The following is a 25,490-nucleotide window of genomic DNA, read 5'->3' as shown; positions in this document are numbered from 1 at the left end:
GAACCAATAGGTCTCTTGCTGAGGTACACTCTGTATGTTGGGGCTTGCCTTCAGCATGCCAACAGTGTACAACTCTGCTTTAGCCTTTACTTCCTGCTCGTATGGGGCCTCAAGGTTTGCCAGAATTGAGAGATCAGGGCCTTCTCAGGTCTCTGCTGAGCACACACACTGTCTTATACATGCCCATGGCCTTCTCGATTTCCCAGAAATATATTGGAGCCTTTCAAAGCGCCCTAGGGACACCCCATTCCCCAGGTTTTCCTTGTAAGCCTTTTGGTCATTCTCTTTTTAGCCCCGATTGGTAATGCTCACTTGGGCAGCTGCAGTGTTCAACAGTTGTCCCTTAATTGTTTTTGACAAATGCCCTAGAGATAGGACAGATCCAAGCCCTGAGTCAGGTCAGATAAAGACAATCCTCTAGAACAGAGCTTCTCAGCAAGCTGCCAGATGGGTCAAATGGTGACAGTTCTCTGTGGATGGCACTTTTGGGGAGCTGTAAACCCATCTGGCCCCTCCAGTGGGTTTATAGCTGCTGGTTTTTACAGCTACCATAGTTGCAAGGCTGTTGATTTTCAAGGCTACCATGGAGCTGGAGGAGGAGGATGGGAATAGTGTAAGTTAAAACAAAAGTTGCACTTCTTACCAAGATTCTGCCGTTTTTCTTGAATAAATGCTCCTCAGAATGTTGCAAGCCTTTAATTTCGAGAGTTCTGAAAAAGTTGATTTTGGTAATTTTGGGCAGCATTCAAGTTGCTTTTCTGAAGGAGCAGATTTTCGGAGTTCTTTGCTCTGTGGTTCCAAAAGTTAACTTCCTGTCAGTTCTTTACCAAACAAGGCACTCGTGCAATGAGAATCTGCCATGCACATGCTGTGTGCTCTCTTCTTTTGTCTTATGGTCTCTCTCCTTTTGTGTGTATTTGATGTCTTGACGTGGCCCCAAGGGAGTGTTAAAAGCACAGGTTACTGTAAACCACTGGTCACAACTCGTACTTGATGAGAAGTGAGTCGGATGCATTGCAGACCCAAGAGCATGTGGGCCCGCTGGATCAGTTTCTCATCTTGCCATCAGAGTTCATCTTTTTCAGTCTGCCCCACTTTGTACGTTATCCTGTGAGGAAGTAAATCCATCATTCCCCTAAGTTAGGGTTGGAAGACAAAGCACTAATAGCTAAAACGGCCATTTCCTCCGGATACTGTTGGGATTTGAAATTCAGTCCAGACATAACATTAATTTCACCATATCAGATCTTACAGTCCTGGTTAACAGCTTGAGTTTTCTGGTAAAAATTTTTTAATCTACGCATTTAAAATCTTTTAAGTTTTCACACTTAATATAAGTTTGAATTTCTTATACAGCAGACGTTTTGAGTTATGGATATTTATTTTATTATAGTTCTTTATATCAGAGGCCATTGGTCTCCAACTCTTTAAGATGGAAATACAAGTGCCTGTTGGTAAAAAGTAAAGTGATTCTGTTCTGAAAAGCAATATATGATTGTATGTCTATTAATATGTTACAACGTATATTTTTTGCCTTTTATGTATTTGTGTATTTTTGTCTCTTATATGTTATATAATAATTTAACCAAATAGTCTAAAATGTAATGTGAGATGGTAATACAACAATTTTGAAATCTTGAAAGATAAAATTGGAAACATTTGCTTGTGTTTTTTTTTTTTCCACCTCCGAGTGTTTTGTTAATGAGGCATTTTATACTGCCATAAACCCAGGGCAATAATAAAGGTGTTGATTGATTTTTGGATGACAAGGGGCTTCTCTAATTGCAGACTTTGACACTTGTGTCACTTCTGCTGTTTTAGGTGAGCAAGACGTGGAAGGTGATTGCCGAAGATGAAGTGCTGTGGTACAGGCTGTGCCAGCAGGAAGGGCACCTTCCCGAGAGCAGCATCTCGGATTATTCCTGCTGGAAGCTCATCTTCCGAGAGTGCCGAGCCAGGGAACACATGTTAAGAACCAACTGGAAGGTAGGCCATGGCCTGTGTCACTCATTACCTGTAGAGGAACAGCCTGCCAGGACAAGGGAATCCAAGCCTGGATTGAACCCCGGGTCCTTCCGGTTGCAGCCTGAGCGTAACTGCCAGAAGCAAAGAGAGATGAGTGTGGGGAACGTCCCTTCCGCTCTGGGTGACTTGCTGCCCATTGTGTTCGCCGTCTCCAATCACACCGTTGGGGACCATCCTGTCCTACAGGAGAGGAAGGGCGACCTGGAGATGCCAGGCCCCTGCCCTCGGATGCTTCGGGGCTTGGGTGTAGTCAGTGCAGCGCCCTTCCACTCGCGCCCTCTCCCTGGGTGGACCAGGAAAGCACAAGGGCCACCTGAATGCAAAAGAGGAGCTGAAGAGGCTGTTTCCAGTCAATGTAAGAGGGAGATTATTAAACGGCTCTGAGTTCTGTCTCCTCTTCCCTCACATAGCCCACTGGCTGGCTTCCATCACATTTATCACTTCAAAATCTGTACGGAAATATTAGATCACAGCTAAGAATTTGCACAGTGAAGTGTTTCTGTAGGAAATAACTGTCAAGAACAGTGTTACATAAAGCTGCTCGAGGCAGGACGAGATAGCCGTGTGGCGGCCACCTTTCCTCCCACCTGGGTAGCGGGATGTTCAGTTATGGAGGGGACAGAGCCATACTCTGTCCTGTCCTGTCCAGGTCAGGGCTAATAGACTCTGAGATTAACAAGCTTTTGCTCATTATTGATGGTGGCATATTGCCTGTGTGCATGTCTGTCCCCAGTCACCTCATAACCTGATTAGTGGCCCATACTCTTGATCTGGGCAACCTCACACAGTTTCTAGCAAAGTTAATAAGAGCAGCGGTTCTCCAATTCGGGCTTTCTTAACCCCAGCACTAGTGACATGTGGGGCCGGACTATTCTTTTTGGCAGGGTCTGTCCTGTACTTTGCTGCAGGATGTTGAACAGCGAGCGTGCGTAGCCTCTTCCCAGTAGATACCAGCCGCATTCTCTTCCTGCCCCCCGCTGTCACAACCAAACACGTCTTCAGATATCTTCTGATGTCTCCTGGGGGGCAACCTTGCTCGTGGTTGAGAACCACCTTTCTAAGGAGAATTAGCATAGCTGTCCTTTCTCGGGCCCTTAAGATACCACCACTAAGTAAAAACCCCACTGGACTCCCATTTGCATCCCCACCAGGTAAGAAACTTGTGTAGGGGCCCCGGTAGCCCTCTGGCCTGTAGTGCTTGAGTAGGTCTGTGTGAGGGACATGAGTGGGAGGCAGGCATGAGGGACTGTCAAAGGGGCTTAGACAGGCGGGATCAGAAAGCGGAGGGTTGAACCCTGGTAGAAGGGGCTGTCATTTAAGGAAAGCCCGAGAGTTAGGCAGTAATGAGGACCTTTCTGTCTGGGAAGAAGGGATACTTTTGAGATTTGTGGGTATGAGAGCTGGAGGTCTTCCACGTGTCCTGGCTTGCATTCAGAATTGTCAGCCCCGGAGATAGAAAGCAGCAACTATGTCCTTTGTTTTCTCTTTGGTATCAGAGAAAGCGAGGAAGGGAGGCAGGTACATCTTCCTCATCTGGGCTGGAGATGACAGAAGTGAAGGGGTTTAAAGACCCACCTCAAAGCACCTGGCCCTTGATAGCAGTATACAGGTTACATGCTCTTTAACTGCACATCTATGTATTATTTTTCTCTAACAAGCACAAAGCCGTATGTTTGGTAAACGATCCATACATGGTTGTGGATTGAATCAACTGGAGTCAAACTGCGGGCGGGCTGTGAGGGAGGCTTCTCTTTGGAGTGTCTCGGGCCTGTCTCCTGACACTGTGACCAATGAGGACTGCATTATGTGAAATACTAAATGACAGTGGACACTAATGGTGGGATTCTTGTTGTGATTCCAGAAAGCCCTATCTGAACACGAAAGGTTGCTTTACTTTTGTGTGCCTTTGTTTTCTCATCTGTGAAGTGGGCTCAGAGAAGCCCTGCTCATAGGGCTACGGGGAGGATGACTCAATGACACACCTGCTGCTCCTGCAGAGCAGGGCCCGCGGCCAGTGCTCAGTTAGCGCTGGCTGTGGACGCCCGCCGGCCTTTGCGTGCAGATACTGTGCTTTGGTGCTCTTCGTGCTTGACTTCAGCATGCCCTGGGCAGGTGATGCGGTCTGGGGACCCCGAGAAGGGGGTTGCTCTATAAATGCATGAACTTACGTGGACCTGCAATTCGGAGCCAATGTACAAACTAGTTGATGAGCTGGTTGTAGCGACGAGTATGGCTTTTCCTGGTGTTTGCATAAACTCTTTTCCCTCCGGCCTTCTAGTATTTCTCTAAGACCAGTGTAGGGTTGGAGCCCAGGTGGGTGGCGGGGTGGGGACCACATGACGGAACTTAGTAAATGCCATAAGCCACAGGCTTTCCTCTCAGGCCCTCTCCTTTTCTCTCAGTACCTCATCTCTCAGAAGAGCTTTGCCGTTCTCGTGATTTGGGCTGTGGCCCCCCAAAGATGACTCCCAAGTCCTTCCCTTCCATACTCTCCACCAGCAGGGCAGCTCCACTTGGCTGTGTCGCTCTGTCTGTCAGCCGTGGGCTTGGCCTTCGAATGAAGTGCGATCGTCATGCAGGTTGTCTTGTACGGTGCCTAGAATGTAGCGGCTTAATAACTGTTGGTTTTAATGGAATGGATGTCAGTATCTGCCTGCTAGTAATGTAAACAATAATAACAGTAGCTGCCTTTTATTGAACACTTGCTATATGCTAAGAATTGCGCTTGGCACTTATACACACTATTCTAATCCTTGGCCCCGTCCAGCAAAGCTGAAGTTAGGGATTCCTTGGTATTCTTGAATATCTTTATTCCTCATGCTTACTTTCGGCTTAACTATTCTCACTCTTCCTGACATCTCACATGTAAGTACTTTCTGTTCCTCCAGCTCCCCTTTATTTTTATTTTAACAATAAATGTTTTATGTATATATTTTGCATAGATCATAATTGTCATGGCACAAATAATTCGAAAGTCACAAAAGGGCATTTAGTGGAAGCTACATTTTCCTTTTGCCTCTTTCCACCTATCACCTGGTTCCCTTCTCAGGACCAACCAATGTTCTGGGTTTTAGGGTTCCTTTAAATACTGTTCCTGGGAACGGCTGACCTTCCAGTCAGAAATAACGTCTCCTCCATCCTTTTCCCCATCCTGATGTTTCCTCTTTGTGTATACTTTTTCATTTTATTCTGAGGGTTGTTTATAAGGACTGTTAACAGGTCAAATGTCATTAAGTACTTTCTCTTCAGGTACTACCGGCCTTCTGTGGGTTGTAGTTTTTGTGTACCATGTTTCCTTTGTGTCCTGTAACCCCCTCGGGGACAGGGACAGCATCCCACACATACCCGTGCCCTCTAGTTCAGTGCTGTTCACGTGTGTGGTAACTCGTAAATGTTCATAGCTTAACATTTTAGTTGTTGTCTTTGTCCTTTTGAATGTCCAGGTAAGTGGGAACACAGTACATGCTGTAAAAACTCGCTATGGCGTGTTGGTGGAAGGGAAATGCTGTGTGTCCCACCTACCCCAAGAATAGTATAACCCGCATCCCCTTTTTCTTACTCAGAATCGCAAGGGTGCCGTGAGTGAGCTGGAACACATTCCCGATGCAGTTTTATGTGACGTGCACTCTCACGACGGCGTTGTCATTGCTGGGTAAGCAAACACAATTTTTCGTTTCATGCCCTTGGTCGTGAGGTCATTCCGTTTTCACGTACCACCCCTCCGAATCCCCGTGGCCTTACCTTCCCGTGACAGTACGCACCTTCCATGTATTTCTGTGGCCCACGATGGAGAGGATTCTGTCCTTCCGTGCCTGAGAGCTCTGAAGTTAGTGGTGAGACGCGAATGTCGTTGAGCAGATGTGTAATCCATTTGTCTCAACCCGTCTATCCTAGCTTTTAAATCACTCTCGTGGCGTGTTAGGTTAGATTTTCATTAAGGCAAAGAGTTTGTATTTTATGAAGACATAAAAAAGTCAAGCAAGAATAATAAGTGTTGGCACAAAGAGGTCCTGTTCTGGTTCTCTTGTGCTGAAGCTTTTATTATGAGGAAGGGCTTTGGCCACACACCGTCTTCCTTTCCCGTCACACAGTACGGATTCGCTGTTCAACTTGACCTGAAATGGGCTTTTTATTTGTCTCTGTGGCCAAGAAATTTAATTTGAGCTTCTGTAGATTCCCCTGGCTTCTGTTCCAAAAACCACTTTCATGAATTCTTCATACTTTACTACAGGGATGTGTTTATCTATTTCTTTAGAGTATAATAAGATAAATTTTCTTTTTGGATGAAGATGTCTTGAGCTAGAGTCTCAAGTTGTGTTCTTGCTTAATGGTGTAAAGTGGAGACCAGGACACTGAAACTTCCAAGTCTGGATTGGCTTTGGAGTGAGCCACCCAGGAGAGGTCCTGCTTGGAGGAAAACAGAAATAAACCTTGGACTTAATTTAGTAGTAGGTGAGTTTTTTCTTTAGAGAAAACTCTTTCCTTAAGAAGCATTCCTTAAAGAGCACCATTTGAATTGAAATTCCAACCAGTCAGATTGGTCTGATATTTTGTGGTATACAGTGCCTACGAAAAGGTATTTTGACTTTAAACAAGGTATTCCCAGTAGGAACACTTTTCGTTAGCTTTTGTTTTGCTGGCCACAATTTAGAGGTTAATGTCCTTCTTGGGAGTGCTGTTGAGCTCTTATTTTAGAAAGATTAATGGACCAGAAGTCTGGAGTGCTGTCCATCCAGTTACCAGTACAGCTTTAGGCTCTGCCTTCCACTGCTCAAGTGTGAGCCTAAGAGCTCACCATGTGTAAGGTCCTTTTCTCCCACTAATTCTGAGAGTCCGTGTAAACTAAGCAAGGGACTCACATTATTCTAGCTTAAAAGGGTCTCCTAGTGTGGCAGGAGACCTTTGAGGACATTGGACTAAGAGTCATAAAAGAAATTAGAAAGAAAGGAGACTTTAATCTCGGAAGCCAATTATGAATTTCTTATCTGGACACGGACCCCACAAAAGGCAGGCTGGCCACGAGTGCAGATGCCAGATCTTTCTCCTGCCGCTGTGTTCCCTTGAAGTGTGCGCAACATTACAGGTTATGCCAGCACAAAGCAAAGCGATGGCAGAGTTTTGTGGGTCGATAAAATGAAACTTGATCTGTGGGTCAGCGAGGCTCCTCAAGCTCCGCTTTCTAAGAGAACCTTATGTTTATGGCCTAACATCAGATGCTTCATATCTTACTTGTATGTGGAGCATCTTGTGTTTATCATTAAAATTTTATCTGGTGGTTACGATGCTTGTTTTCTGGGTCAGATCTTGAATCCCTTTTCATTTGAGACAGCGGTGTTTGTGGTTACCTCATTCCCAATCAATGTTGTATTCACCAGGCTTTCTACGGTTATGTATCTCCAAGGAGCTTCTTAAAGAGACAGTGGCCACCTCATCACTTCTTTCTCTTCTGCTTATCTTGCGTTTCTTACTTGTCTCCTTCCCTTTGGTTCTCTCTCCATTTCTTTACACAAGTGGAATGAAGTTTTGTATAGCTAGAGCTAAATTATGTAACATTTTTGCATTTAAACCTATTACATATATTTCATATAATTGACAGAGAGTGAAGGCTCTTGGGAAATCTCTTGCTTCTTTCTATCGTTTTAATCCTTTGTGTAAATGTACCTGATGCAGAGTCATGTTTGTAAATGTTCCTGATGTAGAGTCATGTTGCTTAGGCCTAGACTAATTTTTACTACAGTTTGTCTTACAATTAACCCTGTTTTGGGTCTCCCTTGTTCTTCTTTTCACACAGACTCAGAGTAACCTTCAAATGCTCATTCACTCATAAACTCACCTGAGGCACTCTTCTGCCCGTCAGGTGCACAGGCCTGGCCCCTGCTACCCGAGGCTTGTTTTTCCAGCAGAGGAAGCACGGAATTCTCAAGTGTGAGCCTTCACACTTTGGTCCAGGAGTCTTTGCTTCCCTTACTATCCATGGATGATGATTTCCAGTTACCTTTTCCTGACATTCCGAGCCCTTTGGAATTTGTTTCCAACCTACCTTTCTCCTTACTACTGTCCTTGGTGTACCTTTCATTTTTCTCCACACTGTTCTACTTAGTTACCTCTGACCACGTCTTTCTTTAAGTTGAAATGTAATTTACATACCATCAAACGCACCCTTTTAAATTGTATGTCAGCGATTTGTAGTATATTCACAAGGTGGTGTGCTCATCCACCATTATCTAATCCCAGAACGTTTTCATCACCCCCAAAAGAAACCCAGTCCCCGTTCTTTAAGGCGCAGCTTGAGTCTTGTCCCCTCCCGTAGGGGTATATAGCACTGTGGCCTGTGAACCCCTATGACCCCACACCAATGTCCACCCTTCTCATAGCTCCTGCAGCTTATCGGGCAGCTAATCATGGGGGCCCACAACTTCACCCCAACATTTTTGGTTCATACTGTTATTTAACGTTGAGCGAATTTTTAACTTTACAGCCATATATTTTCTTTCTAGTTTGTAAGTATCTTTTAAAGCTGGAGGTGGTACGTAATAGTTCATTAAATGCCCGTAGTGCTTATAGAGACTGCCCTTCCCCCCACCCGTACACTGCATTGTGGGGAAAACTAGAGAAGTGCCTACTTTCTCTTCTCTGTTCTCTGATTTCTGAGTTGTTTTTTTCCTACTTAGAATCATACAGTTTTAAACCCGGAAATAACTTTAGAGGTTATCTGTTCCAAAACACTCGTTTTGGGTGGGAAACTGAGGCACAGAGAGGTCCGATGAGCCAGGACTGGCACTGGCCCGCTGGGCTCCGACAGTGTCCCCCATGCAGAGCTAGGCGCAGGGCTGCCCTCTCCAGCCCTCATTTGCCACTCTGACAGCTGCTCCCTTCCAGTGTCATTTTGGTTTTGCTTTTGTGGCATGCATCTGTCTGTTAAAACTAAAAGCAGCAGTAAAGCCATGTTGTTTTTGCAAAACTGTTAGAAAGTGGAGACGAGAAAGCCACCAAAATCCTCGCATGCCAGCCCATCCCTGTTATGGGTTTTGGTGGGTGTGGTTTATTTTTCAGTAGTTTTTTTTTTTAATGTTCACATAATGTAATCATAGCCTACATTATATTGTTGACCATTTTCTCCCCCTCACTAAACTGAGGAGATTTTTTTTTCATGTTATTACATGCTTTTCATTACTTTCTTTGATTTGTTGCAAAAGCTCCGAGGGTATAATTATATCCTAATTTTCCTATTCATTTCCCTAGTAATGGACATTAAAGTCATTTCCTGTGTTTTGTTATTACATAATGTGAATATTTTCTGTATAGAGGTTTTTTTCCCTTTTTTGTACTACAAATCTTTATTTAAAAATAATAAAACATATTTATTGTAGAAACTGTGAATTCCACATGCGTGCGTAGCATAGAGTTAAACTTCTTCCATTGTCCCGCCTTAGTCTAATTATTTTCCTAGGCTAGAGTCCTGTAAGTGGAATTACTGGATTTAGGGGAATGAATTTTTAGACTTTCCAGGTTAAGAGACTATTTTAAAGTGCCTTCATAACCTATAACTTCTTTCCAATTTAACTTTTTGATTTGAAGTCTTCAAACCGTCCCTCAAGCCTGCTCTTCTGGATACTCATTCTTTCTTCCTATTGAGCCCATAAATAACCAGACAGTACACTTCTCTATTTTATTATCCCCAACTTAACCTCCTGCCATCTGGCTGCCACCCCAGCCCTCTGAGCTACACTCTCAGGTCACACGTGTCACAGACCAGTGACCTTTTCTTGGCCCTTCCCCTTCAGCCTCTTGTCAGTACTTGATTTCCTCTTAAAATGTGGAGACTGTGTATTGAGCATCTTTGTGCGCTCGGAGCCTAACACCGGGAAACTCTGAGGGCAGGGTGTGTGGAAGGAAAGCCTGCACTGCGAGCGCTTCCTCACCGGAGCATCTTTGACTGGCCCACCTCCGACTCCAGCCCTTCGTCTGGCCTTCCTTGCTGTCATTTGGCCACTTAGCAGTGATATGCAGCATCCCAGAAAGTACCTGAACCAGTTGTTTTCCTTGCTGGTTAGATACGTGGAAGTTCCTTCAACTGTAACTAAGTCATTCAAACACAACCTTTACTTTGATTTTCCAGCTAAAGTTTCCCGTTTCTTTAACTTGAGAAAACTTTGTGTTCCAACACCACCAATCTCTATACAACAAGCCACCTGTCTCTTTCCCTCGAGTTCAGCCTCTGGCTGTATTTTCTCTGTGAGCTCGTAGCCCTCCTGAAATGTAATGAGGCTTAGTGTGTGCTTTGCTTGTATTTAGAAGCAGAGACATTATCTAGAAAGTTTGTTGATAATAAGTGATTAGAAAGCGTGGTTTTGTTTCTTTGTTTTATTTTGCTTCTTTGGTGGTGACAGCTCTGAGCATTTTAGAACGTTTTTCAAATTTTGCGTTTAGCATTGAGGACAAAGACTAAACGTGATTCCTCGTCTGTTCTCTCGTTCCCCGGTTGCGTTGTGGAAGTGGAGAGTGCTGAGAACAGATGACATCATGAGTTCAGAAAGGTCACATTATAAAACCTGAGATGTAGGTCTAGGTCTTATTTGCCAGAAGTATATTTGCTTTACTGCCACCCTAGTGAAGGAGAGCATCTCAGGTGAAACAGGGGAAAGTCAAGCCTGGGGCTCAGAGGAGGCCTTGTGCCAGCTCTGCTAACCATTAAGCTATTAGCTCACCAGAAGCTTTTATCAGATGCCCAGGAGTATGGTGGTGTTTTGCAATAGACTCGCTCCTCCTCACTGTTACTTAAGATTCATAAGTCTGCAGCGGTTCAGTTTGCATAAGAAAGCACACTTTTCCATTTACATTAGAGGACCACTTTCTTCCCCCAATTTTGGGTTTAAAAAGGTATCAAGCATCCTGTTTGTTAAGGTTTTTCTCAACACTCCTAAATGTTTTTCTCCCCAGTTTTCTACTGATGTGATCTCCCTTTTTGGGGTACAGTGCCCACCTTGCCTGGAAGCAACAGTGGCTGTACCCATGTTTCTCCTCTGCCGTATGTGGTTGTTTAATGTTGCAAAATATTAGCTCTCTTCTTTCACTCAAAATGTTGTTGTCCCCTTTGGTCTTGTGCATTTTCATCTATCTTCATTCCCTTTGAGGCGAGCGTGTCCAAATAGACACATAACTGTAGCACCTCTTTCTAGCAGCCCAGTGACCTGTGGCTGTCATTCTGGCTTTCATTTTGATTTGCTCTGTCTGTCCATACAGCCTGGGCAGCATAATTGAGAGGGTTTCCAGTCGTCTGTAGACGTGAATCAAAATTTTGAGCTTCTAGTTTATACAGAGGGTGCCAAAAAAAAAATGTACACACATTTTAAGAAAGGAAAATACTGTATTAAAATTGTCATACTCAATATATACCAATACCAAAAGATGAATACAAGTCACGTTTGACTTCTGCAATTACAAGAGATGCTCAAAGTGGTTCCCATCAGCATCCAGACACTTCTGATGACGGCGAACTACTGCTTGAGCAACGTTGACCAAAGTGTCCACTTGTATACATTTTTTTGGCACCCCTGGTATATGTAAAATTTGAATTCTGAATCTCTGGTTGCTTCCGTTTGCCTGTCAGTACTTCTAGTGGAACATTATCATTGTTTAGAATTAAGCACTGTTAGAAAGTATTAGTTCAAACATAGACATGCACCTGCGGTAACATGAAATACCTTGCTGTGAGCCATTTTTTTCTCCACTTTTCCCCAGTAATTAAAAATGTGCCTTTGTACTGACCATGTACCACGCAAAAATATGGCTTCGATCTGAAATACTGTATTATATATTTTCCCTGAATTTAAAAGTGTTTTCTAGGCAGGAGCTGAGGGCCACAAGGACGGTGTTTTTAATACTCTGCTATTACCATTTCATGTGAATGTATAAAAATGGATAGTATCGAGGATTACTTGGAGACTCTTGAGATAACAGATGCTTTATAGATACAAATTGGTGATAAAAGTTATGTTAGACAAATATTACCCGCATTTATACTTACTAAGGACACGCTTTCTGTCTTTCTCCTTAAAAAAAAAACCAAACTCTTTCACAGTTTTCCTTTCAACCTTGGTTTAGATCGATTTTTGTGCTGCTGCCTTTTATGACATCGGGCTGCTTCCCATAAGGAATTTGATCATTACCCATTAGGGACCTCTTTTTAAAAATACTTTTAGATTTATTTATTTTCTGCTTTGAGGTATACATGCTCTTCTGGTAAATAAGTCTGAGGTAAGATATTGATAAGAGAGTAGAGGAGAGCATCACATTTATTAAATCCTTAATGAAGGAGCTCCAGAATATCCTTAAGAAATACTGGTGAACTCATGACTGCATTTATCTATCTCTGGTTCTCCAAGGAATAATGGGAAGGGCCACAGTTACAATAACTCTGCATAATCACCATTGACTCTGACGCTATTGATTGTGATTAACCAAGATGTATGGAAAACAGTTTTAAGTGTGTAGTGCATGTATCTCGTAAGGTCCATTAAGATGTTCATTATTTCTCAATTGATGTGTCTTAAGCTGCACTTGATGTTTGTAGTAGTGCATTTCACAAAAAGGCTGCACTGCGGGATTGAGTTCATTTTGTTAATTGCATAATACCACGCAGGCATGTTTCATAGAAAACAGTAAATACTCTTGATTTCATTGATTTGTAATCTTTGGTATTACTAAAGAAAGTATGGAGTACATGAATAGTTCTTAAAACCTCTACATGTTAAGGGCATAAATGTTTCTTGAAATGTGTGCACTGCACTTTTAGGGGCCTCTGCCTAATAGCTTTGTAGGCTTTAAACCATTTCCATCTTCTAGTTTATAAGTCAGTAGATGTATTCAGTCCACATTTACAAGCACAGATGAATAGTGCAGACACATCCGTTGCTCGCACACAGACTGACTGAGGGATACAGTTCTAGGCAGTTAGAGAACAGTGTGGGAGACCTTAGAGTAGGGAAGAGCAGGGCACAGAAACACTGGGGAGAGGCACGTTGGACAGGCCCAGAGGCAGGCTGGGTTTCTCCTGCGAAGTGACTTCTCAGCTGAGTCTGGACCAATGACTAGGAGTTGGCCGGGCAGAGTTTAATACGGGGCACAGGTAAGGTGTACGTATGCTGCCACTCCTCATTCCCACACTGACGGTCATCAGGAATCTTTAGAGCATTTATTTTTTCGCTGGGCTGGATGGAATACAGCTTCAGAATCCTTCTCAACACAGGGCGGTAGGCAGCCACTACCCACGTATTGGATTTGACACAGCAATGAAACCATTTGCTGTTCCTGGTCTGAGCCCTCATAACAAAGCTCCTTTGCGCTGCTGTGAGTACCCGATCAGAATAGAACTGACTTCATTTGGGGCTGGCTGGCTGCGTGAGGATGGCCCCGTAGAGCGTGGAGTTTTACCATCCATTCCACAGGCCCTCCCACATCACCTGTGAAGCAGGTGTGGGAGGCACCATTGCATCTGCCCAGCCCCGCACTCCTTGCCGGCCTGCTGAGCTTTTTGTGTTGGCGTCTTGCCTTCCACGTGAGACGATATAGAGGTAGGATTGACGAGTTAGGATCCGGGGCTATGTCCTGCAAGCCTGAGTCACAATATTGAAAACAATAAATTCCTTATATTGCACTTAAATGGGGATGGTTCTTAAAAGCCATATTTATTTAAAGATACTGTCATCTGAGGAGGCAGAGTGGCTCTTTGGTGAAGCAGCAGATTAAGAAAAGCGTGGGGAGTTTTGATCCCAGCTGTGCCACTGAAATGTTTCTTGTGACCGTGGGTAAGTCACTTAACCTTACTTCCAGCGTTCTTAATCAAAACGTTCCCCCCAGGTTATTATGAAAAGCCTTGAGAAAATTGTTTTTAGCAGAGAAGCTCTGGCAGCTGGAAGCACAGTGGAACCAAGGCCCTACCTCTCCCAACCCTGCTGGACCTTCATACAAGAGGAAAGGGGAAAGGTTGTTCTTAGCTGCCGTTTCTTCCTTCTTTATCTTCAGGTCTTTTAGTCCAAATAAGTAGTCTGTTTATTGGAAACTTACTAGTTAATGAAAGCTCTTTGGTGGTAAATAATTTTAAATTGACAATTGCTCTGGCGTGCAGAGCTTGAGAGAGGCTCTATTCCCATTCTTTCAACAAAAAATCAGCTGTGGTCTCTGACCTATTTGTTTGGAGGTAAACTCAGCCTTGCCAAGCGTACAAAAAAGATCGAAAAAGCATCCAGTTTCACTGGCCCGTGCCATGGGCTGGGACAGCCTTACTCATTTGGGACAGGCTTCGTTCTTCTTCCGTTTTTCTTTAGTGTTCTTACCTCATCTAACATATTAGTTGCAGTTGTACTTTGCACAGACACTAATTAGAGAGCCATCAACATTGGAGTCTAAAGGCTTACTGACAATGCAACTGTCATAGTGGTGTCTTAATTGGTTGAGTGTAATTGTCATTAGGCAGCGATAAAGACATCTGGAGCTCTGGAGAAAAATCAGCCTTTTTTCCTACCTCCCTTTGATATCTGTTCTTGCTTCTCCTGGCCAATGTTAAGCGCTTTTAGATCGCTCTTAGGGTTTGGTTCACGTCCCTCTGCCCCAACCAGTGTTTCACCCCCGTGAATATGTTTGTTTCTTTAGCACAAGTTCGTTAGCACTGAGTGATCTCCACTGCTGTGGTTGCTTTCCCTTGTGTTAGATTTTACAGCCTCCTGCTGAGTCATCACATAGTACCTGCTAAAATAGGATATTTATTCTTCGTTTCCATCATAAAGGAGACATAGAGTCTCTTATACTTTGCGTCCTGAGTCATTTTGCAGCAAAACATTTGTGCTGTTCTCATGCTCTTTGGCCATGAAGAATGGAGTTCATTTAAATGAATATTTATGGAAAATTTCATGTTTACTGAAATAATTTAGCTTAAATAATTAACCTGTGTCGTATAGAGATATACATAGAGATGTATTTCAATCAGTTTGGAAGTACATGCAGGAAGTCTAATGCATATCGATGTGTGCATTCTGGGCATCTCACTGATCATTAGTTCTGGAAGGTGGGCAGTGGAAATAAAAGGAGGTGTGTCATGCGGGGTCTCTGGTCCCGCTCCCCACCCCAGAATGCAGGATACGGTGAGGCCAAAAGGGAACACCCACGGAGCCATAGACAGGGGAGTCATATCCACTGTATTCTCGCTGGCGGCTGGGTTGGAGACACAGGAAGCAGGAGCCGCAATCTGCCGTCCGCTTCTCTGCCAACCAACCAACCAAGCAACCAACCCCCTTGCCAGTGTAGCCACGGCAGTTATATTAGTGGCTAATGGCTAACTGGTAACAGCTGATGGCCAACGAGTCACAGTTGATGGCCATCTACTACCTGAGCCAGCACCTTTCCATGTGAGGCCGAGAGCCTGGAAACTCCTCTCTGGGACTCTGTCCCCACAAGGTACCACTCACACCAGTCGGGTTGTTGCTTGTGGATATGCCCTTTCAGTCACCATTTATTTATTTTTAGCTATGTGTAAGGCTCTGTGATGGAGGCTATGGCACTGAGATGCCGTCTTTTCCAGCACTTTACAGTCTGCTTGAGGAGACGTGAATGTGGCATGAATGCCATTACTTCAGGTATAGTGTACGGTAGAGTCAGAGAAGGCTTCCGGGAGGAGGAGAGCCTTTGCCATACCTTGTGAAGTTGGTGGGTTGGGCTAGGTTGGAAATTCTCAACCTTGTGTCTCATTGGAAACACTGATGCCTCGTTTCACCCCCAGAAAGTCAGATTTGATTGATCTGGGGTGTGCTTGGTTATCAGGAACTTTAAAAGCATCCCATGTAATTCTATAATGTGCAGTCAAGGTTGAGACCCACTGCGTTGGGTCGTGAGGAGGAAACGTCCTCCAAAAAGGTGGATGACATGAACTGAGATTCAGAGGTGTAGGGACGGAGTCCCAGAGAGCAATTTCCAGGCTCTCGGCCTCACGTGGAAAGGTGCTGGCTCGGGTAGTGATGGCCGTCACCTGTAACCAGTGAGCCATTAGTCACTAATATAACTGCCGTGGCTGAGCTAGCCAGCACAGATTGCAGTTAGCAAGTGGGGTTGGTTGACAGAGAAGCGGACAGCAGGTTGTGGATCATGTGGCTCCTGCTTCCTGTGTCTCCAACCCAGCCGCCAGCGAGAGTATAATGGTATGACTCCCCTACCTATGGCTCCGTTGGTGTTCCTTTTGGGCCTCACCATATCCTGCGGTCTTGTGCGGGGAGCAGGACCAGAGACCCCGCATTACAAGAGGCAAGAGTGTTTGGAAGCCAGTGAATAAGCAGGCTTATCTGGAGGCTGGTTCCTGCTATGGAAGAGCAGGAAATGAGGAGTGGAGGCTACTTTGTGGAGGGTTCTCAGTGCTGGGCTAGTAATTAAAAGTTCATTCAACAAGGTGTTAAGGCCTGAGTATATACTGAGGGCTTCCTCGGTGTCAAGTGCTATTCCAGTGTGACTGTTCAGTCGTTGGATCCACGAGCAAGACCCACCGCCTGAACTTAGAAGCATGTAGGTTCGTGGGGAGATGAGCAGTCACGTGATCACGTCACAATTGCCACGAGAGTAAGTCCAGGCTGCTGTCATGGTGTGGATCCTAGGGCACGTGGTCTAGTGTGGCGCGTAAGGGAGAGGGATTTGTGGCGTCAAGTGGTTTTGAGGTCTTGGCTTGTGCAGGGTTGAATGAAGTGAGAGGCTCAGATGTAGGGAGGCTGTCATGGCGCCTGTGTGAGGTGTTGAGAGACTTGGACTAGGGTGGCTTTCCCAGAAATGAGAACAGAAAGGGGGGGCAACTCGAACATGCATGGCAGTGTGGGTGGTGGGGAAAAAAAGAATCACTCACAAAAATAAGGAATTGGGCAGTCGGCTAGTGTAGTGATGAGCTGAAACTTTTTGAGGAGAGGATGCATTTAATTTTAGATGTGCGGTGTTGCCACGTGAGTGGGACAACTTCATGGAAGAAAAGGCTCATCAGAAGCCTTTTCGATTTTAAGAGTGTTCTTTTCTGTGCCATCTCTGGCCACCTCTCTCCTCTTCCCTCAAGTGATGAGAGAGAGCAACAAGTTGCATTTCATTGTTCAGTATTCTGTGTTCAGCAGTTTTTCAAGTTTTGGTTTGGTTGTTGCTTTACCTCGGATCTCTTTGTGTAAAAAGGGCTTGGGGTGGGGCTGGAGCTCAGGCCACTAAAATTCTCTCCTCTGTACCCTCCTGCTCCCCACTGCAGCCCCTCGGGGGCACCACAGAGGACCATGTGAAGACTACTGGCATGGTCTGATATACAGGCCATGAAAAACAGGCTGACCGAGAGTGATGGAAAGGTAGTCCATCTTCCTGGTTTGTGCACGTCTTCCTCTCCAAGTTCCAGTTCTCTGACCTACTAAATTCCCTTTCTTTGCCTTTCTTTCCCTTACCTTCTCTGTATTTCTGAAAGATGTTGCCATCTTTCTCACCTTTCTTTTCTGAATTGGCTAGTTCCTTTCATATAGAATTTATCCTTAAGAATCTAATTACACCCAGTCTAGAAATTCGAACATGTTCTTTCTGTTCAGTGTCTCTAGCTAGGCAAGTGGCCTTACTCCAGGAACGCCTGAGTCATTTTCAGGGTGTCAAGGTGAGGCAAGTAGTTTTGGGGCAGTGGGGTGTGCGTGCTTGTATAGGGTTCCTCGTTAAGAACGGTGATCTGGAACGCTGCCTGGATGGCCTGGTAGCCAGCAGCCGTGCTTTGGCTGTGGTGCCATCAATATCCGCCCTTGCTTATGTGTCGCCAAGCTTAATGACACTCGTGGAGTGTGCGTTTTTATTTACTAGAGGATCAGCGGTCAGAGGCCTATCAGTCCAGTTTCCGAAAGCACGTGTCTCCTATTTGGCTCTTTACACGCACACCCTCTGGGCACTGTCTGTGGGGAGAGAACTGAATTCTCCAACCTAGAGAATTTGTGTCACAGCGTGACCTTTGAATGATAGTGTTGTATTCACTGTCAATTAATAATTTGAGGGAAATGCTGTTACGTTCAGTAAATGCTGCACACCTGAGTCAGAGTGCTCTTGGTTTCTTTATTAAGAAATCTCACATGAGAAATTGATTTGTAATTACTTCATCGATAAATCATGTCATACATTTCCGTGATTTAATCTCAGAGGTTACCTTGTTTGACTCTACACTTTTAACGTGGGATTAAAGAAACCTCTTCCTGAGGCTTGGGCCTCAGGCAGACTGTTAACCCCCTTAAATTATCTATCGCTGTGTTTGTGTGGGAACACCAGGAGACTCTTAAAACATTTCTAACACGCCTCCCCACAGTAGCTTGACGTGTAGAATTGAACCCTGTGCAGCAGGTGTAAGGAACTTAGCATCAGAGCCTCCATGACCAGCCATACGCCGTCTCATCATCTGGCCAGTCCGTTATCCAACGGGCTTGTGTCCGAGCTGGGTCTGGCCCGGCATTGGCTTTGATGGAGAGTCATTTGTTGGAGTAACACTGGTAATAGGAGAGAGTGAGGGCTCCTGTTTTCTAAGTGGGCAAAACCGGGAGAGGCATGTATTTCGGCAAGAGCTTTTCATGAGAAGGCAGCATTGTCTGGCTGCGAAAGGCAAGATTTAATTGTTTCAGCAAATCAATTAGTCTTTAGGGACTTTAACCAGTCAAATCTGATGCATGGATGAGGTATTAGAAAGCTTGTGCCTGTACGGCCATTAGTCCTTAGTATTTCTCTCCCTCTCTCTTGTGCTCTCTCTGCCTGTCTTTCGTGTGTGTATTTATGTAAATACTGTGGCATTTGCAAATTTCTGCTAATGCTCTCTTTACCAGAACTTAAGGTAGCAGATTAGTCATAATAGTGTAAAAGGAAAAAAGAAGCTCTCGACACCCAATTTTTTTATTAGTATAGTATATTCTCTTTTGAAATTGTCACCATTGTGCTGTGAGCACATGAAACGTGTTCCCAGGCTTTCTGTTATCCAGCGGACATTTTCTCCTGTCGGACGTACTCATCGAAAGAGTGTGGCAGGAGTTTTTCCCCGCAGACCCAGTCTTACTCCTCTGCCGTTCCAAACCTGTCCCCCATTTCTCCACTGTGGCCCTGCTCTTCGATGTGTGCTTGGAACCAAGTGTGTCCTTCGTTTCCAGATATACATCGGGGGACGTGAGGGTGTGGGACACCCGCACCTGGGACTACATCGCCCCCTTCCTGGACTCCGAGTACGACGAGGACGAGGACGAGCCTGGAATGCAGCCATACGTCTCCTTTGTGAGGATAAACAGCTCGCTGGCGGTAGCGGCTTATGAGGATGGTAAGTAACCACAGCCCTCTTCCCTATTAAGGAAAAAAAAAAAAGCTCTACAAAAATTAAGCAGCTGTGGCCGGCTCCCCCTGTAATCCGTCCATACATACACGTGGGCACACACACATGTTCACACACATGCACTCGCTCTTGCCTTTATGTGAAGAAGTTGGCCAATAACCCTCCATGCATTAGCAGGCCTTGGAGCACAGCACCCATTAAAACTGGGGTTTAATTCCTACTGGAACGGTCGGGTTGGGTTTGGTGCCAGACACGAGGCTGGCCAAGCCATCTTAAGCAAATAACTTGTTTGGTGTAAAATATTAAATATACTTGGCCTAGTTTTCCTTCAGTCTCTGCTCAGTCCAGAGGGAACAGTGCAAAGGGGGTAGACATAGGTAATCTATTGACAGATATGGAAGTAGAAAAATAAAAGTCCGTGCTTCCCTTTTCCTGGCACTTACATCCCATACAAGATAATTTATGGGAATGTGCTGTCTCTCTGGGACCGGTAGAATTCCTTTTGTGCATGAACAACTGTGCAGTTACAGAACTAGGTAAGAATGGTCTAAAACAGAAACACTTGACAGAGTGTAGCTAATAGTTTTCATGGCCATGGGTATCCTATACTCCTACCTCTTGTGCTGCGGACTTCCGTGATGGTAGAAGTTGGAATTTCCAAAAGCTTTGTTGCCCCCCTGCCTGAAAGGTGGACCACAGAATATTTCAGGATGCTGGTGGCACGGTTGCGGAATCTTCTTATCAGTGTGACATTATCGTTGTCTCAGTGGACAGAATTGCAGTTAAGTAGGTAACCGGGGATCTTATGTCCATGTGCCATTTAAAAAATAAAAATTAGGGCTGAAATTTTGAAAATATTTTCATTTTATTATTTTAACAACATGAATTCTGTTCTTTTGGTTTGATATTAGTAGATACCATTGATGGATTTTTTTCTTTTAGTATCTAGAAATTCAGCTTTCTTGTGGGGGCATATTTTGATATTTTATATCTGTTTATTGAGATCCTGGACAGATAACATATGAGCAGCTTGAGTGTGTTTGCTACTTTTCCAAATAATCGATGAGATTTTTTTAAACAACTACGCACAGGTTGCAGTACTTTCCAGTTAGAATCGTACAGTTTTAGAATTACCTAGTAGCTTCCCTGCCACAGACATGTGTGCACACACATACAGTTTTCTTCAAATGGGGGAAACTGAGGTTCAAAGCGACCAGCTAAGAGATTTGCTTGAGGCTGAGTCATTAGTCCGTAGAGAGACCAGAGCTGAGGTTGTGTCCCCTGGGCCATGTGTGGTTGGAGTGCTGATTAGGTAATACTAAACACAGAGACACTTCTAGAAATGTGCACCTGACGTATTGCACCCCAGGTCTGGTATCTTGTGAGCTTGAAAATATAGCTTGAGGTGATGTGCAAGAGTGCTGCTGGTTTTATACTGTCGGTCGGAACTGTCTTTGTCACCCTCGTCCCTATTGTGGCACAAAAACATTGGGAAACCATGTAGATAGGATAGAGAAACCGCTTTCTTCTATAAATACTTGGCAAATAATTTCCAAAATATGTTTTAAATACTTGGTTTTAAAACATTTTTCATAGATAAAATACAAACAGAGCAAAACTGTATGAAATGGGAAAGAAAACATCTCCAAAAAGAAGTTGAAGCGTTCCTCCCTGTTACCCTACCTCCAGCTCACACGCACACGTTTACACCTACGTCCTACTCGAGATACTGTTCTGCACCTTGCTTTTTTCACCGAATGACACATCTTGATATCTCCGTTTTAGCACTTACAGGTCAACGTTACTCTTTTTCAGCCTGTGTAATATTGCATTATGTGGCTGTACTATCATTTATTTATTAGAGTCCTTCGTGATTAGGGCCCTCTGAATTGTTTATTTTTGTTATTAAAAACAGTTCTGCAAGCAGTATCTTTGAACAGATATCATGATAGACTTGTACACATATAGCCATGGGATAAATTACTGGGTCGCAGGCTACAGACACTTCAGGTTTTCATAAAGATTGCTAAATTGCCCTCCAAGAAGGTTCTACCAGTTTACAGTCCCACCAAAAGTATGTAAGAATGACTGCTTCCTCGTGCCTGTCTGATAGGTGGAAATGGCCTGTGACTTGTTTCGGTTTGCCTTTTTCTATAAGTACACATGAGCATCTTTTTATTGTGTTATTATTTGTTTGTATTTCTTTCTCTGTAAATTATGTGTTCCAATGTTTCACCATTTTTATTTGGGTTGTTATCTTTTCTGGTTGAATAGAAAAACCTAAAGAAATAACCCTTCTCATATCTATTTTAAATATTTATTCAATTTGTCATTTATTCTTCAGTGGACTTTTGTTTATGGTTTATTCTTCTAGATGGTAGTGTGTGTGTGTGTGATTTTAATTTTTTAATCCATAAATGAGCGGGTTATATTTGTAATTTAATATTTTTGACTAATACATTTTTAGGGACATAAGATCAAACTAATATAAACAGTTATGTGTTGAGAAATCTCGCTTCTATTCATTTTTGCCTAGTCCCATTCTAAAGCAATCATGTATTTTAGTTTCTTGTCAATCCTTCCAGTATTTCTGCATTGCAAATATAAGCAAATATGAATAGCTATTCTTATCTCCCTCCTCTTCTCACCAAAAGATGACATATTACCTTATATTATTACACCCCTTGGCTTTTTTCACTTAATGACATATCTTTTTCTGGAATAATCTGATATATAACATTGTGTAAGTTTAAGGTGTACAGCATGTTACTTTGATACATTTATATGTTGTAACATGATTGTTATTATAGTGACATTTATTATATTACATAATTATAATACAATATTATTATCTATGTTCATTATCCTGTGCATTAGAAACCTATGGCTTATTTACTACTCATTTGAACCTTTAAACATCATCAGTCTTATCCCCTGGTAACCACCATTTTATTCTGCTTTTTAAATTTTTTTACAGGTTTGATTTCTTTAGATGCCACATAAAAATGATGTCATACAGTACTTGTCTTTCTCTTTTGACTTAATCTCACTTAGCTTGAAATGCTCATTGTCCATCCATATTGTTGCAAATGGCAAGATACCTTCCTTTCTTATGGCTGCATAGTATTCCATTGTGTGGTATAGGTACCACACCTTTTTTATCCATTCATTCGTTGGTAGACATTTGGGTTGTTTCCACATCTTGGCTGTTGTGAATAATGCTGCAGGAAACATGGGAGAGCATACGAATATAGCTCGTTAATGACACATCTTGAATGGTTGGCCATGTTAGTGTATAAAGAATGTACTTCTTTTCGTACCTGCATAGTATTCCATCGTACAGGTACTGTGGTTGATTCACACAGTCCCTTACTGAAGAACAGATGTGTTGTTTCTGATCTTTTGTTGTTACAGCACTATAGTGGAAAACCTTGTGCATACCACTTCTCACGTACGTGTGGGAGGATAGTTTCCTGTAAAAATGCAAATGGGGTTATATTATTTTGCACTCTTACCAGCAAGGTATGAAGGTGTGCTCACGTCCTCACAGTTTTATCTGCAAAGTATGCTTCAAATTTTTAGGTATTTGTCACTTTGACAGATAAGAAATTATATCCAAATGTAGTTTCAGTTTGCATGTCTCTTAATGTGAGAGAGGCTGAATTTTTTTCACATGTTTACCTGCTACTTGTAATTCTTTGTCTTCTATTTTTTATATTGAAATCTTGACCAGTATGGAGTCCAGGCTATATTAGATAATGACTGCAAGTATGTCTTTTTTCCAGCATCTCTTATTAGAAAGCCCATTTCTGCCTCACTGGTTGGAGGTGCCGCCTTTACAAGTCTTTAGATAGGAGTTCTTTTGTTTCTGGGTCTTTTGTTCTGTTCTAGTTGGTCTGTGTCGTTGTTTACATTGATATCCTGTCTGTCATTCTTGTCCTTTTGGGTTTCCCGTCATGCTCTGGGGGATTGTTCCCTATTCTAGGTAAAGTTGACAGTACTTCCATGGCTGCAGCATTTACGATGAAATCTTTGATTTGTTCCAAATTCCTTTTGGTGTTAGGATTATTTCCTTGGTAACAGCTCTTGTGTTTTCTTGCCTCTCTGTCACTCTGAGCTTGTTCTACCAGTCTGATCAGTGTTGTTACTATTTGTGAGATAAACACCAACTTCTTGCTTTCCCCCAGACCTCAGGAGGCATTGTCTTCAGTCTGACTTCAGTTTAACAGACTGACACTGCGATATTTATACCAACGATATTTATTCATGAGTAGCTACTTCTGGGCAAAGACAGAATGAAATCATCAAACGTACATTTTTTTTTTTTTTTTTTTTTTTTTACCTTGCTCCTTTCCAGTAGCAGCGGACCCGCACTTCTTCGGCCCAACATGGCAAAAAGGAAACTTACCTTGTGGGGTCTGCTTTATAAAATGTGTAACTGTGCCCCACAGAAGAGACGACTAAGATAATAAAATGAGTTAATGAACTTCAGCTCCCGGCTTGTGCCAAAGGGAAGCTCTGTAGCCATTGAGACACCCCTCACGGTGTGCACGCAGATTCTCCGCCGGCACCGTCAGGAGGGGAGACGGTCACTGTGTTGGGAGAAAGGGACTCGTCCCTTCCTCCTTTTTCGCCTCCTTCCCCTCCGAGAACGCTGTCCTCCCACCTGGGGGGTTGAGATTTGGCAAGGTGCTCCACAGTTGTGAGTTTTTGAATTCCAACCCACTGGCCTCATATTTCTTCTGCCTTGTTTCCGATTGTCAGCACTGGCCATCCTCCAGTTTGATTTTACCACTAATTGTGTTGCACGTTACCACACCGAAATGAATCAAATCAAAATGCTTTTCCTGGAGCATTAGATAAAGCAGGCGAAGGTTCTGAGTAATGAGCAGATGCTGCTAATGCAGGGGCAGCGCAGACCTTGCCAGGACTCCATCTGCTCCATGCCTGCCTGCCTCTGGCCTGGAGCCACCGCGTCAGGGCACGGCGGTGTGCTGGAAACCCTCTGCCTGCTTGCAGAGTTTGCCTTGAAAATGTGCTCGTTAGAGAGAAAGGAGATGGCACACTTCTTAGGGTCAAAGAAGTTCTTACGTGTTCCCCTACGTGGGGAGAGGAGAGACAAGACCCAGTGCATGTTAGCGTGTGGAAACCTAGATGGGACAGCCAACGGTCGTCTTTCTGTGGTGCCGTCAAGCAAGGCAAAGTGGCTCATCCACTTCTGCAGCACGCCCAGTACAATTGTCTGAACACACACATGCTCCATTGTCCGAGACTGCCTGCCCTGGGCTGAAGTGACTGATTTCTCATTTACTGACTTGCTAACAATGGATGCAAGTGGGTCTCTCCAAGCTTCCTTTCAGCGGTGAAGTGGAGGCCCATGTTTTAGTGAGACGACTGTGGAGACTTAGGCGCTTCTAAAGTTTTATGTATGATTTTCTGTTTAATAAAAAATCAGTTCTTTGATAGATTTGCTTATGTTTCTTGTTTGTATGTGGATGATGACATTTGAATGTAATGACGTAACCTTTAAATGCAACATTCAATCTCTTCCTCCTCCCCTGATCAAAATTGAAGTTTTAGAAGTGAATTATTAACCCACTGAAGTATTGCTTGGGAGATGGCTAGGACAACTGGCTGTGGATTATGGAGCATTTTGGTTTTTTAAGGTCTTTCTTTTCTGGTCATTTTTGTCTTAGAAGTTTCAATAACCAGTTCTTGCCTGAAACCTTTGCCTGTGGTGCTTAGTTTTAGGAGTCGTATTCAGACTCTCAGCAGACAAAACAAAATAGAACAACTTCAAGACAAAAACCAAACAATACCCGGGCTAGTCCTTTTAAAAGATAGGATACATTAATAAATTTAAACAATTTCTTAACAGTAGGAATGCTTACATTTTCAAGATAATTCAGAGCGGAATTAAAAATGGAAATGCAGAGTTCGGAACTGAGGTCCTTCTTTCTGTGTTGAGGAAGTATTTCTTAGGGCATGGAACTTTAAAGTTGACTGCTGTGGTCTAAGATGGATTTTGTTTCACAGACAAGCCATAGACAGTATTTATGTGTTGGAGGAGGTTGCTGAATAAAAGTGCTTTTTTAAAAAGATTTTTCTATTTTCGGTGAGAAGAGAT

The 25,490-nt window shown here is 43.5% G+C and overlaps 1 protein-coding gene across 3 annotated transcripts in view; it reads left to right on the top strand.

Annotated features, from left to right (window-relative positions):
* Positions 1-25,490, top strand: part of FBXW8 (F-box and WD repeat domain containing 8) — a 106,830-nt gene that overhangs the window by 27,015 nt on the left and 54,325 nt on the right. For all 3 annotated transcript variants that reach the window (XM_019753955.3, XM_019753956.3, XM_074321827.2), the window contains exons 3-5: positions 1,822-1,986; positions 5,589-5,677; positions 19,188-19,351. In XM_019753955.3, the coding sequence (XP_019609514.2) occupies positions 1,822-1,986; positions 5,589-5,677; positions 19,188-19,351 (418 nt within the window). The remainder of the gene's footprint in view (positions 1-1,821; positions 1,987-5,588; positions 5,678-19,187; positions 19,352-25,490) is intronic.

The sequence above is a fragment of the Rhinolophus sinicus genome, chromosome 9 (assembly GCF_057876585.1).
Source record: "Rhinolophus sinicus isolate RSI-liver-muscle chromosome 9, RSI-T2T, whole genome shotgun sequence".
Lineage (NCBI taxonomy): Eukaryota > Metazoa > Chordata > Mammalia > Chiroptera > Rhinolophidae > Rhinolophus > Rhinolophus sinicus.
Note: the sequence above shows the minus strand (reverse complement) of the source record. Positions and strands in the feature narration are given on the sequence as shown.